The 18592-nt window shown below is 37.7% G+C and overlaps 2 protein-coding genes across 2 annotated transcripts in view; both read right to left on the bottom strand.

Annotated features, from left to right (window-relative positions):
* rapgef4b (Rap guanine nucleotide exchange factor 4b) overlaps positions 1-1501 on the bottom strand; it is a 32079-nt gene extending 30578 nt beyond the window's left edge. Inside the window, exon 1 of the mRNA XM_007244173.4 lies at positions 1365-1501. Within this exon, the coding sequence (XP_007244235.3) occupies positions 1365-1432 (68 nt within the window). The 5' untranslated portion in view covers positions 1433-1501. The remainder of the gene's footprint in view (positions 1-1364) is intronic.
* Positions 1502-2851: 1350 nt separating this feature from the next.
* Positions 2852-17714, bottom strand: rin2b (Ras and Rab interactor 2b). The gene is made up of 11 exons (XM_007244174.4): positions 17508-17714; positions 16360-16463; positions 15045-15216; positions 14818-14929; positions 12039-12111; positions 10989-11080; positions 6776-8005; positions 5445-5753; positions 4900-5031; positions 3938-4101; positions 2852-3469 (listed from the first exon to the last, which is right to left on the bottom strand). Exons 1-11 carry the CDS (start codon positions 17565-17567, stop codon positions 3179-3181), a joined length of 2739 nt encoding a protein of 912 aa, XP_007244236.3. The 5' UTR covers positions 17568-17714; the 3' UTR covers positions 2852-3178.
* Positions 17715-18592: the final 878 nt, after the last annotated feature.

The raw sequence follows: 18592 nt of genomic DNA, 5'->3' as shown, positions 1-18592 counted from the left end.
TAGTGGTTATATAGCTTGTTCAGGTTCATTGTGTCCGTAGATCAGCAAAACTATTAAACTCAATTGAAAACATACCCAATTCTGGTAAAATCATTGCATTGGATTTTGATAGAGGCCATGCTGGTCATCTTAGTTGACCAACTTGGTCTTGCTGGTCAGCCAGCATAGTAAAGCTTTGGTCAGGTTGATCACATTTGTAGAACAGTAAAAACCATCAAATTCAAACACATACAGTGCAAACCATATGATGGTAAGCCAGCTGGTTAAGGAGCTCTTGACCAAAATATTGTATACTGCATTGTTACCATGCTTGGCCATGGTGGTAATACTAGTTGGCCAGCTTGGTCTTGCTGGACATGGAAGCTAATTAACCAGCATGGTCATAGCTTGGTCATAGTGGTTATAAAGCTTGGTCAGGTTCATTGTGTCTGTAGACCAGCAAAACTATTAAACTCAATCGGAAAGATACTATGCTGGTAAAATCATTGCATTGGATTTTGATAGAGGCCATATTGGTACTATTAGTTGACCAGCCTGGTCTTCCTGGTCATAGTGGTTATATAGGTTGTTCAGGTTCATTGTGTCTGTAGACCAGGAAAATTTTCAAACTCGACACAAACATACCATATGATGGAAAACCAGCTGGTTAATGAGCTCTTGACCAGAATAGAGTACATTGCATTGTGGTCATGCTTGGCCATGGTGGTAAAAGTAGTTGACCAGCTTGGTCTTGCTGGAAATGGTCATCTATGATGATAAATAGTTATATAGCTTGGTCAGGTTTATTGTGTCTGTAAATCATCAAAACTATCAAACTCAATCAGAAGCATACCCAATGCTGGTAAAATCATTGCATTAGGCCATGTTGGTAATACTAGATGACCATCTTGTTCTTGCTGAACATGGTAATGTTAGCTAATCAACCAGCATGGGCAGGCTTGGTTTATTCTAGTTATCTTTAGATAGCTTGGTCAGGATGATTATGCATGTAGAACAGCAGCACTAATATAAAGCTACAGTCATCCACACTGGCCAGCTTAAACTGGCAATGCTGAAGGGTTTTTATTTTAGGAGGGTAATTATTACTATTAGAGATATTGATTAACTCACATACAGCTTACATAGAGATGCATTTCTTGCACTGACACATGACATGAAGGAAAAAAAATGATCACCACATGGCAATTCCAAACGTATAGGCTACAACCATGTTGATGCAATGGGAGCGCGCGCCGATGGCGGCGGACTGGCAGCATCATCACGCCTGCATGCAGTCACCTTGTTGCAGCCAGCCTCGGGACTTGGCTGCAATGGAGAGATGAATGAATCGCGTGCACAAAACCGCTAAACGCGTATCTGCTCACCTCTTATCAAGGCAGACGATCCACTCGCTGGATGCGACTGACTGGGCGGAGGTGTACACCGCTACCATCTTCAGCTAGACTGCCGCGCAGCGTGCACTATTTACCGGGAGCGCACCGCTCTACACTACGCTACATCAGCCTGCTGCTCCACCTCCTCCTCCTCTCATCCACCCCTCCCTCCCTCCCTCTCTCTCTCTCCCTCTCTCTTTTCCAACCACTGCCGTCGAATAGCGTTAGCGTTAGACAATAATAGCACGCAAGCAGCACATCAAGCTGTGATTTCACTGTGATTTATACATCTAAATCAGATATAAACCATCATTTCACCACCACACACCATAAACAAAAAGGATGCATTTCATGCATGACAGTGACGAGCAGCCTGCAGCATCCCCATGAGCATTAAAGCGAGCAACGCTAAAGCTCTGCTGTGCACGCACGCGCTGCCTGACTGCAGCCCGCGCGAGCTGTGATCTGACACGGGCTGGTCACTAGTGATGAGCTGAACTGTCTCCCGGGTGACAGCCCGAATGCGCAACAGCAGCAGCACAGAGGAGTGGGAAGAGTGGGCGGAGCCGGAAGTGATGAGTCAGTGATGACAGTCAGTGTCCTACTCTACAGAAGGTCAAGCAAAAATTGTATAGAGTGCAGCTTGTGTATTTGCAGTTTAACATTGCAACTAATGTTATGTTCACATTACCAGGCTGAAGTGACTTAAATCAGATTTTTTGCTCCATGTGGGTCAGATCTGATTTTTTTTTTCATGGCTGTGTGAACATGCAAAATCAGATTTTTTTTTTCAAATCAGATTTAAGTCACTTTCACATGTGAACGGTCAAATCAGAATACATGCGTCTTTTTGCTTTTATGCATGCGCTACATGCTTCCCTCTCGTACCCACACATAGCTGCGAAAACAGCAAAAGCAAGTCGCCTGTTGCAAAGTGCTAGCCACTGTGTTGCTAGGTGGTTGCCAACAGAGTGCTGTGGTATATGTGTTGGTTGCTAAGGTGTACAAGTCAGGCAGATGCTACAGTGTTGCCAAATGTTTGCTACGATAATGCTGTGATAAAGGTGTTGGTTGCCAAGGTGTTGCTAGGTGGTTGCTAAAATGTTGCTAAGGTGTTAATAAGCACTTACTATGGTATTGGAATAGTAGGTGTAGGTTAGTAAGGTGTTGCTAAGTGGTTACTAAGATGTGGTATAGGCATCGGTTGCTCAGGTGCTGCATGCTCATTGCTAAGATACTGCTGTGATAAAATAAACCTTTCAAACCCTTCAACAAGTGAAGTTCATGTTATGACTACAACAGAAAGGGTGTGATGCAGTTCCTGCAGATGGTTTGATATACACAAGGCTGTCAATCAATTAATCCCTTGGTGTAACCTCACCTTTTACACTATTGCAGAATAATGTTTTAAAATATTTCTGAGGAACCTATTCAATATCTTGTTGAATTTTATTTGAAAAAGAAAAACGTCACAGAGAGTCTTTTGAAAAATATATATTTTTCTTTTTTTCGCTTATATTAAAGCAGCATTGTGCCTGAATTCAATAAAACAGAATTCAAACTCGAAATCAAGGCTATTTTAACAGCTTTAGTTTAGTCTGGGACATACAGTATCTAATTCATTAAAATCTATCTGAGATAATCTTGCTGTGTTTACTCTCACCTTTAGTCTTACCACAACACAGATCTTGTCTATAGGAAATGAATAGAGGCTTGTTTTCTAATACAACTGAATTATATATATTATTCCCTTAAAATACAGCAACTAGCACAGTCTGCACAGGGCGGCTGCTGTTGAGATGCTATTATAGAACAGAGTCATTAACATTTGGAAGTCTCCGATAGACGAAATAGAAGGGACGAGTGTGTGTCTGGCTGTGGAATTCAGCTTTGATCCACTGAGGGTACGTGTCCGGGGCCAGTTGCTGGCTGCTGTCGTCCGTGAGCAGAAACAGACCATAGTTTTCTGGATCAATCAAGTGGAATTTGTGAGCACAGAGGCGGCAGACCTCCTCAGTTGTGGTAGAGGGGCGCACTTGCAGAGTTTTAGCTGTGCAGCCACTGTCAGCTTCTTGTAGAGCCACTCGTAGATAATTCTAAACACACACACATTCATACAAAGGAGAGAGAGAGTATATAAGATTTAAAACAGCAGCAAACATCTTACATTTAATTTAGCTTTTTATTATTTCTACTATTTTCAATTTCCTTTTTTATTCCCTATTTATCTACTTACTATTATTTTCTGTTAGGTATGCACTGAAGCTTCTACAACCCAAATCATACAAAAAAGCACAATTCTTCAATAAAAAATATTATAAACTGTAGTTTTTAAAGCAGGACAAAAAATTATTTAGGCCATATTATTAATGAAATGGGGAAACAAGTGGCCAATTTTTTTATTTTATTCAAATTCCGTGTTGGACTCAAATAATAAGAACATTATTTAAGTGCATCTACAGTTCATGTTATTTTCTTTATATATTGTTTTATACACCACTCCTCCACTTCCTCTATTCCTGAATCTATGCACTATAATAATAGATATAATAATGCTATAATACCTGGAAGTCTTCTACAGAGGGAAGGTTTTTCTGGGTGGTGCGTCGCTGGTGCCACTGGTGCAGTGTGTTGCGAGTTGTGGAACGGAGAAAACAGGCAGCCTGTTCTTCTTTGTAATTCTTGATCAGAGACATGGCTCCATATGCAGTGGTAAGATAGTATCCACCTAGAAAAACAACACAGAGAGAAATAGCTGACAGTTATACTGACAATGTTTTATACACATTAATGACCAATATAATACTACTCTACTACATTAAGTAATTCAAAGATACAGGGATAAGATTAATGATGAGCACAGTAATTTATTAACTATTTACACTGTTACATTACTCTCTTCATAAATTATAGAAATGAGGGAAAAATCTGTGAGATTTTAACTAACTTTTAAGAGACACTGCTTTGATATGTGTCTTGCTTTTAACTGTTACAGTTCCTAAAAAAATATATTATCTTATATCATATAATTTTGTTTATTTTTGTTTTCACTTTGGTATTAATTGCTATAAATTGTTCAAAAAATCCAAACTACATTGATTATAATTTTACTGTTATTTTACTATGCTTTAACACCCATAATAAAATGTTGAAATGTACTAAAAAAAAGGTCTGACCCTTTTTTCTAGTTTTGACTATTTCTAATATTTTGCAAATAAATGCTCTAAAATTACTATTTTTTCTTTGGAATTTGGGAGAAATATTGTCAGTAGTTTATAGAATATAAAAACAATGTTCATTATATTCAAAAATACCTACAATAGTAAAATCAGAAAAATAATTTAAAAGTGGGCTCTTAAAGTACATTTCAAAATGAACACTACCTATTCCAAAAACAAGTGATTACACAAATTAACATTCCCTGCTATTTGCAATTCCTTATTGTAATTAGGAAACTTTCTCATTAAGTCATTGTATTTACAGCAAATGTATGTATTTAATTGAAACTATTAATTAAAGTGTCTACCTTCTCCATGCAATAGAGAGGGGTCTAGTAGCTCCATCATGTATTGCACCTCAGTGTCCAGCTGAGGCATGTCACACTGAACCAGCACATAGGTCAGCATGGGCAGGAATTCATCAGCTCCAAACGTACGTCCTGTTAGTGTGTACATACAGAAACATGCTGTTTATATTTTACAACAATACAGTATGTCTTTTGTTTCCTAATCAAATTAACAATATTAACCCTAAATGAATCCTTATGGAGGAAGTATTGCAAATGATTTGATAGCAGATAATTTGATTTAACATATATTGAGGATGTCCCACAGGGTTCTATGTTAGGGCCTATAAACTTGATGTTAATTATGACATAATTCTCTGTCATCGTCATTTTATGATGAATAAACCAGTAGAAACAATACAAGTACATGGATTTACGTTAGAAATAATATTTCTCAAGGCTTTGTTATATAAATATTATTTTAAAACTTGTTCCTCTGACCGACATCCTGAACCACATCCTGAATCTCTCACAATACCATTTACCACACCTCTGTTTTAGCTCACCTGAGTGATTCAGCATTATGGTGTAGACGAGCTTGCATATGTGCAACAGTGCCATGACTTTCCTCTCTGGTGAATACATTTTACACATGGAATGGAGTTTACGTCGGATCTTCTTAATGGCATGATGATCTGGAGGCTGAGCTCCATTTACTCCCAGCTCTCTTGGTTTCTTGGCTCTTGCCAATGTCAAGTTCTCCTGCAGACGTTGCCATTCTCCATTGCTGACCTGGAACTCATGCAGAGCAGCATCCAGTGAGCCATGCAGAGGCTTCAACACACATTTATGCATGGCTCGTTCCAGCACTGCATCTGTCAGGGAGGAGAAATGCATTACATTTCTTGTGAAATGAGCTGTCATAATAAAGTCAACTCACCTGATGCACAGTCATCTCATTCCAATTCTAACTACTAGCCAAACATTACAAGATGAAAAAATCCTGGACCTAATAAAATTGAACCATTCCTTGAACCCATGCAACTCATACATTAATTCACCCACTGCCTTGGAAACTCTTCACAGAGGTCATCAGGTAGGAACCTTGCTTCGTCCAGAAAGGCTCAACAGTAATGTCTTTGGCTATGGATGTACCTAGCCCCACTAGCCTTGGTGTCAATGCATGCTCAATGGCACCAGTTCTGTGTGGAACAACACTATCTGAACAGCATACACTATCTTTTTGCTTACCCAGTGATGCCAAAAAACAAGGAGGGTGAAGACCAGCACACGCCTCCTCCAACACATGTGAGGTCAGATTCCGCCTCTTTTCAAACTGCTGCAAAATGCAGCCTTGCCCAGTAGCATCACAGCGCTAACGCTCAGAGGAAAGCGCAGCGACTCAGTTCTGATACATCAGCTCACAGATGCAGCCTTGTGCTGATCCACATCACCCTAGAAGTGATGAGGGCCAAGAGCACCATCTACTGTACCCACCCAGAGAGAGCATGGCCAATCAGGGCTCTGGCAGCTGATGGCAAGCTGCATGACCAGGATTCGAACGAGCAGTCTCTCGATCATATTTAACATCTTTAAACGTTCCATAACGTAACATTGCTGTGATGTCACTTGTGTCATTGTTTTCATTTTTAGTTTTCATGTTACTTGTAATGTTTTCACAATGATGAATGTTAGTATTGGTCTAGCAGGGAACGTTATGGGAGAAATGTTCTAATAATGTTAGCATGCAAACCGATATTATGCCACATTATGTTTTCAGAACAACTTTTTCAAAACATTGCTAAATATCTTATAATGTTGACTTTTAGTTGGGGAGATAATAAACAGACCATTGTATCAATGCTAAAGTGTGTCTTTTTTTGGACCATTTATTTACCGATCTGTTCCTCGGGTATCAGGGACTGAACAGGAGGATTCATCTCAGAGCTCTGTGTTAAGTAGGCCTTCATCTGCGTCATGAACTGTCGGATGGTCTGCAGCAGGTCCAGGCTTGATCTATGACAGCTATGATTCTCCTGCACAAAGCTCATATAGTCCTGTACCAGGTTGCCAAAATAAGAGCTTTTGTCTCGGGACATTTCGATGATGTGGCGTATGGCTCGCCTTTCTGGTGTTGCCAGCACACCCAGGATTCCCCTGACCTTACGGAAGCGTCCCTTTAGTGCACGTGGCATGATCAGGAGCGATCTTTGATGAGACTCTTCTGATCCAACCGCCAGAATCTTCTTGGAGTGTTGAGAGGCTTGCAGCCGCAGTTGAAGGCGCCTTTGTAGTCCTGTTCCATAGTCGTCCTCCTCTTCCTCATCACTGCTGTTGGCTGTGGAGAGGCCTTGTGTGGGGCTAAGTGGACGAGTTGATTGGTGTGGGTATGGAAGGGCATCCAAAGAGTCTGATGAAGATGAGGAGCTGTCACTAAGTCCATGTCTTGGCTGTTTTTTACCATCCTGACTTTTAGATATGTCACTTGTACACCTGGAAGGTGCCTTGGAGGACTGTTTGTATTGGGACAAGGCTCTGGCTATGTTTGTCTCATCTAGTGCAAAGCTACAGCGATGATTATCAATAATATCTTGCTGATTTTGTGGCACGTGGAGCTTTTTTGAAGTTTTGTGCTTAGAAACCATACAGCCTGTGATTTCGAGTCTTGGCACGGTGCTCAGACTGCTTTTGGCTGATGTAGCTATCATAGGCATTCTCTTCTGAGGTAGGGGGTAAGCAGGAGGTAAGTGAGGTGGTGGAGGCCTGGGTGGAGGAACGGGCCGGGATTTGCTGAGAGCCTCTTCAGACTTTGGCTTGAGGATGTCTTTGCAAGAGTCTGTGCTTGTGGTGGTGGTGGTGGTGGTGGTTTTCCACGCAAGTCGTTGATGCGTCTGAAGAAAAAGTGGATTGAAGAACGACAGTGCTTCTCTGGAGCCACTACAGTCCTTATGCTCTCCTCCAGAGCAGGCACGACTCAGCTCAGGCGGACTACACTCCTGACTGGGTAAATCTCTGCATCCCGAGAGGTTATGACTATGTGTCCTTGTTACCAATTGCTCACAGTGCAGGGAGCTGAAGAATTTGTTCTGAACCAGTGAACAAGAATGAGTTCCAGAGTCCCAGAATCCTGTCAAAGAGAAACACTGTAAGTCCATGTCCCAATTCTCAGCCTAAGCCCTAAGCCCATCCTGGATGTGCACTTACTTTTATTGTTATTGTTAGGTTGTTATCACAGGTTGGGAAAAAAGGGAATGAGCTTTCAAAAGGATTGAAGAGTTCATAAGACACTTCATCTCACATCTCCTCACCTGTTTACAACACTGCTGCTTAAAATATTGCCAAATATTGCAGTTGACCTAATGCTGAATTAAATAGTTGCTACAGTTTTCAATTAATGCACTGCTTTTAAAATGAAGAGTGATCAGCAGCAGTGATCAGTACTTTTCTACAATTCTAAGGGACAATGTACAGAATGCCTTTCCTCAACCAAATAAACTGAAATACAATCAGCCAGATGGGGGTATTGGCTCAAAAACACTGATCATTCCATTTCTATAATTGCCTTGCGGATGAGTGAGTGACTGAGTACACTTGTTGTGGAAATAGGACACCCTACAGCCTTGCACATCTAGATGTGCTAACTACACAAAAAAGGGGGTGGGTGTCTGGTTGAGGGTGCAAGTGAGGGTAAGGGTAACATTTGAAAGACAATCAAATGTTGATATGATGTTGATTATTACAAGGTTCACTGCTATATTTTGAAATTTCAGATACAGTACTCTCTAAAACAACATAATTTTGAGAAAAAGAAAAGATAAGACTTTATAATGAACATGAGAAATTGATAGAGCTGAAAAATTCTACGACTAAATTTATTGGCATTGGCTGATTCATTTAATTTTCTCTAATCAGCTGATCCTGAGAGCTAATCAGGATCATAATTATGAGTTACAAATGACTGCATCTCTGTGTGAGGCTCCTCAGTCACTCATTAAATCCAGTGTTGAACTCCAAAATCAGTCTGATGCATCACTCAGCTCAGTACAGTGAATATCAGAACATAGCAGAGCTAACAAACATCACTAACAACAAACAACAAAAAAACAATAAAATATTGCAGACCTTATTTGTTCAAAGTAACAGCAGCAAAAGTCAGAAAGCTAAAAAAGAAATTGGTTTTACATATTGTGGTTGATTCCGAAGAATAAAGTACATTTCTTTCTAAGAGACAGCATACAGAATGGCTGACCTCAACCAAATAAACTGAAATACAATCAGCCAGATGGGGGTATTGGCTCAAAAACACTGATCATTTCATTACTGTACTTGCCAAGCGGATGATTGAGGCACTTGTGAGTACACTTGGCTGGTTGAGGGTGCAAGTGAGGGTAAGTGAGAGTAATGGGACAGGGCCTAAGAATACAGTAAAGGAGTACCCGAAGTATCTTTACTCCTCCCCCATTCCACTCACTTCTTTCAGCTGGCCTAGTTACAGTCTTCCTGTCTGTGGAGCTAGAAGTTATTTAGGTACAATGAAATACATTATATTGGTTATTAATAGTGTATACATCTTCTGCTAATGTGATTTGTTTTGTAATCTTAATTATTTCAATTTTAATAATGATACTGATCCCATCTTAGATTAAGAATAATTATAATATTTGTGCAATTTTAGAATTACTAATGTGTAGTGTGGGGATTGCAGCAAATATACTTTGTAAAAAATGTAATTATAACAAAAAAACATGAGCCTCGCATAGTGACACACATACACACGCTCACACACACACACATATACACATACACACACACTTTCGTTTACTTGGCAACACTAAAAATAACTTGGAATGACACCATAAGGGGAGTGTGACTAATACCGCAGCCATGAAAGCCCACTGAGTCTGCACTTACAACCAAGTTAGCAGCCAGCAGCTTTCAGAACAGGTTTTTTTAAGAACTAGAATATTAATCATAATAAACTACTTACAAAATCAATAGTTTTTTATATATTATATGGGCAAAAGTATTAAAACACCTGCTCATTCATTGTATAGTAACTGTCTATACTATGCAGGAAATGCTTTCTACTAAAAGTTGGTATACTCTCACAGCTGTGAGATCTTGGATGCTTTCAGCAACAGGAGCTTTATCAAGGTCAGGATGTTGGATGGGGGATCACTGCCCCGCCTCATCCCTAAAGTATTGGATGTAGCGCAATCATTCCAGAGAGCACAGTTGGTGGGCTTTATGCTTCTCTAGCCCAGGCCTGGCATTAATCATATAATCAACTAGCTCATGTTCATCAACTCATATATTATATAGACACAGAGTGATCTATTTTAGGTGTTTATTTCTTTTATTGTGGATGATTATGGGTTACAGCCAATGAAAACCCAAAAATTAGTGTTTCAGAAAATTAGAATATTATATAAGACCAATTGGTACTTTTGGAAGTGTGTGCAGTGTGCCAGGTCCTGCTGAAAAATGAAATAAATCCGCAACCAGAAAACACTGCACTGACTTTGGACTTGATCATAAAACACAGTGGATCAACACCAGCAGATGACATGTCTTCAAACCATCACTGATTGGTGGAAACTTCACACTAGAACTCGAGCAGCTTGGACTGTGTTGGACTCTCCACTCTTCCTCCAGACTCTGCTTTCTTGATTTACAAATGAAATGTAAAATTTACTGATGATCAGTGATGGTTTGGAGAGTCATGTCATCTGCTGGTGTTGATCCACTGTGTTTTATTATCAAGTCCAAAGTCAGTGCAGATTTGTTTTCCCACAAAATCTTACAGCACTTCATATCTTACAGCTTCTTGACAACTTTTATGAAGATGCAGATTTCATTTTCCAGCACAAACTGCCATTAGTACCAATTGGTCTTATATAATATACTAATTTTCCAAGATATTGATTTTTGTTTTTTCATTGTCTGTAAGCCATATATAACTTATAACTTAATGATATTACATTATCACACAAATCATCTTTTTCAAATGTATGTAAAAACAAATATCCCCCTTAATTATATTAAGTGAAAAATAATATCACTTTTGAGTGGAGTGTGTTACTGCTCAGAGCAGTACAGTAGTACAGTACCTGCTCCCAGTCTGGCCAATGTCTTCAATTCTGTAGGTGTTTTGGCTGAGCTGATGGATTCTGGGAGCTTCAGGGTGAGCGGCAGAACATCTCTATTTATAAAACCACAGGAGAAAGAAAGTGTGTAAATGTCAGAAAGGCGAAAAAATTATGTCAAATCCAACCAAGACATGTCTCACTTTTTATGTCCCTAGCATTGTTTTAGGTTAGCCTTGTTATATTATATAATATGTTGCTATATTATATATAATTATATTGTATAATTATATATAATATAATTAGATAATTATATTATATAATTATATTATACATAATATATAATATAGCCCCCTCCTATGTTCTGCACCTACACAGTATTCTATGATATTTCTTCCACAATTAAACATCATGGAATTAAGTTCCAAAGCTAGAAGTTGGACAGTACTGTGTGTAATTCTGATTCACTGAGACACAAAAAGATAGAATGTCTAATACATTGTACAATACTACTGCTTTAAATACTGTTAATGTGCCATAAAGCCATGTTAAATTCTACATTTGTAGTTTGTGACTTTGTCCCAAATTTCCAGGTAGGAAGTCTGCCTTGTGAGGGTTTTCCAGATCAATTTCCTACCCAGAACTCAAATGGAAAACAACACAATATAAGAATCTCATTCCAATCCCATTCAGCATGAGTAATTATAGACATTCTTTAATTCAATGGGAGGAAAAGGAAGAGGTCAGGCTCTTTATAAACTGGAACTGGTCTTTCCCCAGTTCTCACTACTGCACTGATTGAGTCTATACTTCCAGTTTCTTAGTCACACCCAATATCTCTGAGAGACCACTGCCCAAAATCATCAAATTATGAACTATTAAAATTTTATACAGATATGACAGTTTAGAGCATAATTACATTTCAGTATATCACAATTGAGATTTTTATGCACCAAATTCAAATGTTGCAACATCTGACATAGCTCATATGGGTTGTGGCGGCTATCCAGATTGAGGCTCTTATTTTAGTAACCTCGACAAAAAAAATGTCTGTGTTTTTGTGTGAAACTTTACCTGCTGATGCAGTAAAATGCCACAAGATGGAAAAGATCTGCAAAGCTGATTCCTGCGTCTTCCAGTGAGAATGCTACAACACAGTACATCAAAAAAGATCATTAATGAACTGCATAATAAATCAGTTTATTATTTAACGCCAATTGAAAATGATGTTTATTTGCAATATTTACAAATTTTAGATGTTTGCTACAAACCAAACCTAGTGGTTTCTCAAAATTACATTAAAAAAAACTTCCTGATTAATAAATTAATCAGTAAATTAAAGATTTCATTAGTTGCATTATACATCATATACCTGGAACCAGCTAGGTTGTTTGATGATTGTGATGTTTGATAGCATATTTATATATAAGTCATAAAATTATCCAGATTCAGTTTAGAAAAAAAACATTGCAGGGAAACATTGCAAAAGACTACAAAGAGATGTAATGTTGCTACAGATACAGCTAAAGGCATTGATCACAAGTTCATATTTAAAGGAACACTGGCAACAGGAAGCTCTCGCCAGCTGCCAACAGATTCCTGAGAAGACATGTGGTCAAAAACCCTTCAGGAGGCAGAAACTGAGGTCTCATTTTGCAGAGTAAGGTACTGTGGGTCTCCATGCCAGTATACCTCCACTGACCCAGGAAGAAGAGAAGTTGACTCCAGTCTACTAAAAATCAAATAAATAATCCACAGCAGTTGTATGATTCTGTTCTGTAGATTGATGAAATAGAAGGAGAACAAAAGTAAGCAACCCTGCCAAAAGTGAGGCAATGTGAAGCTTTGAGGCTGTTTTGCTTCTGCTGGGAGTTAAAACTTGCAGTAAGTGGAGAAAACACTGTACCTTTATATAGGAAACTTTAGAAAAAGTTTGGGCATCACTGAACCTTCAAACACGACAATTATACTTGTCATACATTCTCAAAGTCCACAAGGACTTGGTTTCAGAAGAAGTCCTGGAAGATTCTGGAATTGCTATCAAAGTTACTGGGTTAAACTGGGGTTTTCAAACCAGTAGTTGGTTTCTATGGTCCGGATTAGTTGATAAGTTTGTTTATTTGGAGCGTTTCTCCCATCCGTTTCAATCAGACCAAAAAGTGCTGGTGTGAAAACGCCCTTAGATTCTTACTAGGATCAAAGTGAACCTTAATGTGAAGCATTTCTTTGTTGAGCATTTGTTTGTTGTGTCACAAAGTGCAAACATTTCAAACAGATGTCAGATATGCATCACATATTAAATGAATAAAGAATTTGCTCTGAAAATTAGATTTATTTAAAAATAGATTAGATTTAAAAATCATAAACTGACTGGGATCAAAGTGAAACTTAACGTGAAGCATTCCTCTGTTGAGCATGCGTATCACAAAGCGTGAACCACAACCCGTAACAAGACAAGGCAATGATGTAAAGCACAGGTAAATATGACAGGTGGTGAATGCTGCCAAAGAGCATGTTAATGTTAATAAATTCAAGATTTAGATGTTAGTTTACATTTTTTTAGCTTGCACTGTGGATTAAATTCACATTAACTTCATGTTAATGTTTATATTTCATATGCTTAATAAAAGGCATGAACTTCACTTCGGGTCATGTTGTGTGTATTATTAGTTTAGTTACAGTATATTCTGTTTTGATCATGTAAGCTGATCCAATATTCCCTTTAATCATTGTCCAGTACCTGCCACATTAGTGTAATCCAATATAATCTATGGATCTAACTTAAATAACCATGTAAACACTTAAACCCTAAAAACCAATCCTATATAACACAATCCTGAATGCCACAAGTATAGGCTTCATAACTAACAAACATCATCTCATATCATATTTTAACAAACAGCAGGACCTACCTTCATCAAGTTTTTGTCTAAAATCTGTGTTTCCAGAAGTTAAATCCCAGTTTTAAATTCCATAGCAGTGATCCAGTGTGTGTGTGTGTGTGTGTTCAGCTCTATAGTTGTGTTGGAGTGTCCTCCAGTTTCTGTCTCAGTGTTTGCATGCCTGTTGAATGCCCCTCCTCACACTTTTCTATCTGACCAGTGAGCAGCAAGGGGAGAGGCAGCTATGAGGGTGAAATTCCACCAGTTTAAAATCAGCTCTGCTTTCTCTAGTGTCTCTCTAGAGTCTAAAACTAACTTTTAAAGTGTCCCAAAAGCAGCAGATGACTTTTACTTCTGCTGTTTTGTTCTGGAACGAGCAAGAGGTCCAAAGATCACTAACTGTTCTGCCTGTTTGATCCTCCACTAAGTGCAAGTATGAGGGGTGTGGTTAAGCAACTCTGATCATGTGACTGGAACAACTGTGTAAAGTCAGACCCCATTTCTCATTCCTATAAGTACACCAAGTTTATACGTGGGCAGGTTAGTCTCTATGGGATGAAATAACATTGTACACTCATTTTGCAACTCAAACAAAACTGTGATATGAATTGCATTCTGGGATATTTGGGTGTTCCATGTCTGCATGAGTCACCAAAAAAAATAACACACCCAGGAATTAGAAGTGTACTCTACAGGATGCAGACTTAAAAGTCAAACTACAGACAAACTACACAGATTGACCTCAGACATGGGACATATATCTGATATACACAATATTTTAAGATGCAAGATGGAAATTGATGATGAAGAATGGAAAAAGGTGTGTCAAGATGCACAACTTCTCTTTACTAATTCGAATTAATATGGAGACCATGACATAAATAAAAAAAAATAAAAAAAATGATTAAACGTATATGTGTGGCTGGATCATTATTATTACAGCTTTAGAAAAAAAAGAGAAAGAGACATACTGTACAGGCTCTCCTTCACAGGGTACTGGATGATGGGGGGTCCTGGTGAACTGTCCACACGCAGCGACAGCACTTTTCTCTGGAGTTCAGAAGATCTCCACACCAAAAACACCTGCAGAAGATAAAAAAAATCCAATATAATAAAGTTCACTGAATGTAAGGGCCATTCTACATGTTGTTTAACACTAATACACACTCTCACACACATAATTATTTCTAATTCTTACCCCTGCTGGTTGTTTCAGTAGGATCTGTGTGGCTTCTTGCTCTGTAATAGACAGAAGTAGCCAGATGGGGTGTGTGAGAGTGAGTCGGTCCAGCACACTCATGTTTCTGCTTACAGAAGACCTTTCAATCAAAGGAAACTGCAGATAAACACCATTCACCTCTCCCTCCACCCTGCAGAGGAAGAGAGAGAACACAATAGAGATAAAGAGAAAGTGAATTAAAGAGGGAAAATGTTATATATAATACAGACACATAATAATACTAATGCTGTAATGTTGTATTAACCTTCCATGTTAAAGAATGTTCACCATTTACACTATGTATCTATATTATCTATATTTTATTTGTATATATGTGCATTTTTAGACATGGACTTGTTCACAGACATCTTTTCAGCAATATTATGTTATTGATATGACCTCAACGTTTAAGGGATGTTGTATATCTTAGTTAAAAAGGTATTTGAGATCTTAATGGAGTGTTTTTTTAAAGTTCAAGGTTAAAGATATGAGGGAAACAGTGGTCACATGACTGGACCAAATTTCTCATTCAAGGTTAAAGATATGACTACTTATCAAAGTCAAAGAGTATGTAATAATAGATTATGTACAGCTAACATTGTGGTAAAGTGTATTATTAACATTACCTCAAGATTTTTTTCATAATCATATGGAAAAATATTTGTGTTAAATATATTTTAAATGCCCTAAAATTATTTTATACCAAAACACATTCCATAAACTAAAATGTATTTTAGAATATATTGGCAATATATGCCAAATATATTTATAAGCTTTTTGGTAGCATACATTTTGAATCACTGTATCATATTGAAGGTGTTGAACTGTGCTTTATTGATTGTATGATTGCCATGGGTAAAAGTATTTTACACTAATAGAAACCCACTAGAGGTCACTGTTATTTTAAATAATACAGATTTTAAAGGATTGAAGTTCTATAAAATGTTAAACACAAATACAACTCTGGAAAAAAATTAAGAGACCACTTTTTTTTTTTTTCTAAAGTTTCTCTGATTGTGCTATTTATAGGTTTATGTTTGAGTAAAATGAACATTTTTGTTTTGTTCTATAACTACAAACAACATTTCTCCCAAATTCCAAGTAGAAATATTGTCCCCAAATAGATTTATTTCCCCTTTTAACATCACACAGTTATTTATTTTTCTTTAACTGTAACGCATTACTTTTTTCCCACACATATTATATACAGTCTCCACTAATGAGCATAATATTATAGTGTAATAGTATAGAATTAAGGCAGGAAGTGGAAAAGGAAGAGGAAGCCTGTACTCACTCCAGTATCAGAGATTCTTCAGGCTCTGTGTTGCTTTTCTGTAAAGCTTCATCAATCATCTCCTGCTCCAGCTGATCAAGCTCTGACGCAAATGCATCTACCAGCTGCAGAAAGAGAATATGATTAAATGTTAATACAGGTAATATCTTATGTGGTTTTAAAGCACCAGTAGGTGATAATTGGCATTTTCTTCTTCTGAGCTCCTCACACAGTCAAGATGTCTAATCTGCATTTTAAGCCACTACTAAAAACAAGCATTTCTGGACAATGTTATTGAAACAGCAATTTTCAGCTCTGAAACTGAGGCATAAACACGGGTTCCAAAGTGGCATTTTTTATTATTTTTCCAGTGTTGAGGGCAATGATAATACAAAATGTATTTAGTACATTATCACTATATTAAACTGCCTGTAATTTAAATTAGGACTGCATGATTGATCCTGACCTATAGATGGCAGTATTTCCTAATAGACTCACACACAGCTTCTGTTCATCACTGCAGTTTATCATATACCACTTATTATTTATGGAAGCCCATTTCTGCCACCTAAAAAAAATCCAGCACATTTTTTATTATTATTAAGTAAACTGCTATCTAAATATTTTGAGATAGCAAGTCTTTATTTTGAGATGAATAAAGACTCGCTCCCTCCTGCCCCACCCCTAAACCAATACATCACCAGGGCCCCTCCCATTTTTTAGCCTTTTTCAAATTTGAGCTGAGAGTGGAGTCAGCTAAAACCAGGGGGTTTAGTTACACTTTAACTCATGTAGTGCCTAAGTGACATATATTTAAACAGCCTGAGAGCATCACTACAGTGCAGACAATAAAACTCACTTCTTTAAACAGTGTATTTTTTAATTCTACAGCTCTGTTCCAACAATTTTAACAATTCAAATGCTTTAATTTGATGTTTATCATTACATATATAACTAGTTCTGACATGATTTATTGAGTATGATGTTGATGTCAACATTTAGAAATGGGTCTGAGCTCAATTGTGGGTTAATATTGTGATGGCCCAATGCTGCTTCAAGTTGTAATAAGTTTAATATAATATTAACTGCTTTAAAATAATTTTACAGAGCACATGAATTCATAAAATGGGAATTAGAATTAGAAAAGAGAACACAAAGCCACATCTTACCTTTAAAAAACTCCCAGTTCTGTACATCTGACAGGACAGGGACCCTGTGTTCATGGTCATGCTGATAATTTTCTGCCAAAAGATCCTGATAGTTTAATAGGAATGGGTTATAGATGTAAGAAGTGCGACCAGTTCCGCGTGTTTCTGTTTCTGTCAGGCTGAGTGTAGCTAATGACTGTTTCATTGTGTGTGTGGGCATGTGTGTCTGTGTGTGTGTTTAGGGGTGGGTTTATCAGGATGAAAAGGCATCTGTGAGCCCTACTTTAGAGTCTACTGACTGAAGCCAGTGACACAGAGAGACATGGACATTTATTTTTATATTTTTAATTTTTATTAAAAAAAAATATTTTTATTTTTCTAGAGCACACTGGCAAACCCAGTCACCATTCATCCCTTTTGAAAAACTGTCAGTGACAGTTCCTTTAAGCCAGATCTCCAAATCTGGACCTGGAATCCAGTCTCCAGTCCTGGATTTTGTTCTCACTGGAGGTTTAGGGAACAGTTAATGTATTTTATTGGTCATGCAGTGTCCTACCTACCATATATTACAAACACCCGGACTGGAATAAGGACTCCTAAATGAATGATATCTGACCTATAGGATAGATATCCCATCTTCTGAATTACTCAGCTCACAGATCATAAATCTGGAAAAGACATTAAAAAGATAAGGAACAGATCTGTTCCAATCAGCACACTGGGCTAAGACTGGATATTTGCTGGATTGGAATCCAGGAAATGGAAAAAAAAAAAAAAAACCCAGAATAAAATTATCCACACTCCAGTTAGCCTGTAGAACAGCCCAATTACACAGTCCAGCACACCAATTAGGAGTGCACAAGATTTTGGACAATTAGATTCAAACTGTACAGTATTTAAACCTACAGTAGTGTATATGAAAGTTTGTGAACACTTGTTTTTTTTTTTTAAACATAAAGCTATAATTAAAGTGAGTTATCAAATGCAGAATGTAAAATAAAAAAGAAAGAGTATAAAAGTAAAAGTCTATATATTTCAGTTATTAATGATAGCATGTGGTGAAAGAGGCCTTGTTTAACTGTATTTATTTATCTACCACTGGAGAG

Source organism: Astyanax mexicanus, chromosome 5 (assembly GCF_023375975.1).
Source record: "Astyanax mexicanus isolate ESR-SI-001 chromosome 5, AstMex3_surface, whole genome shotgun sequence".
NCBI classification, from domain to species: domain Eukaryota; kingdom Metazoa; phylum Chordata; class Actinopteri; order Characiformes; family Acestrorhamphidae; genus Astyanax; species Astyanax mexicanus.
Note: the sequence above shows the minus strand (reverse complement) of the source record. Positions and strands in the feature narration are given on the sequence as shown.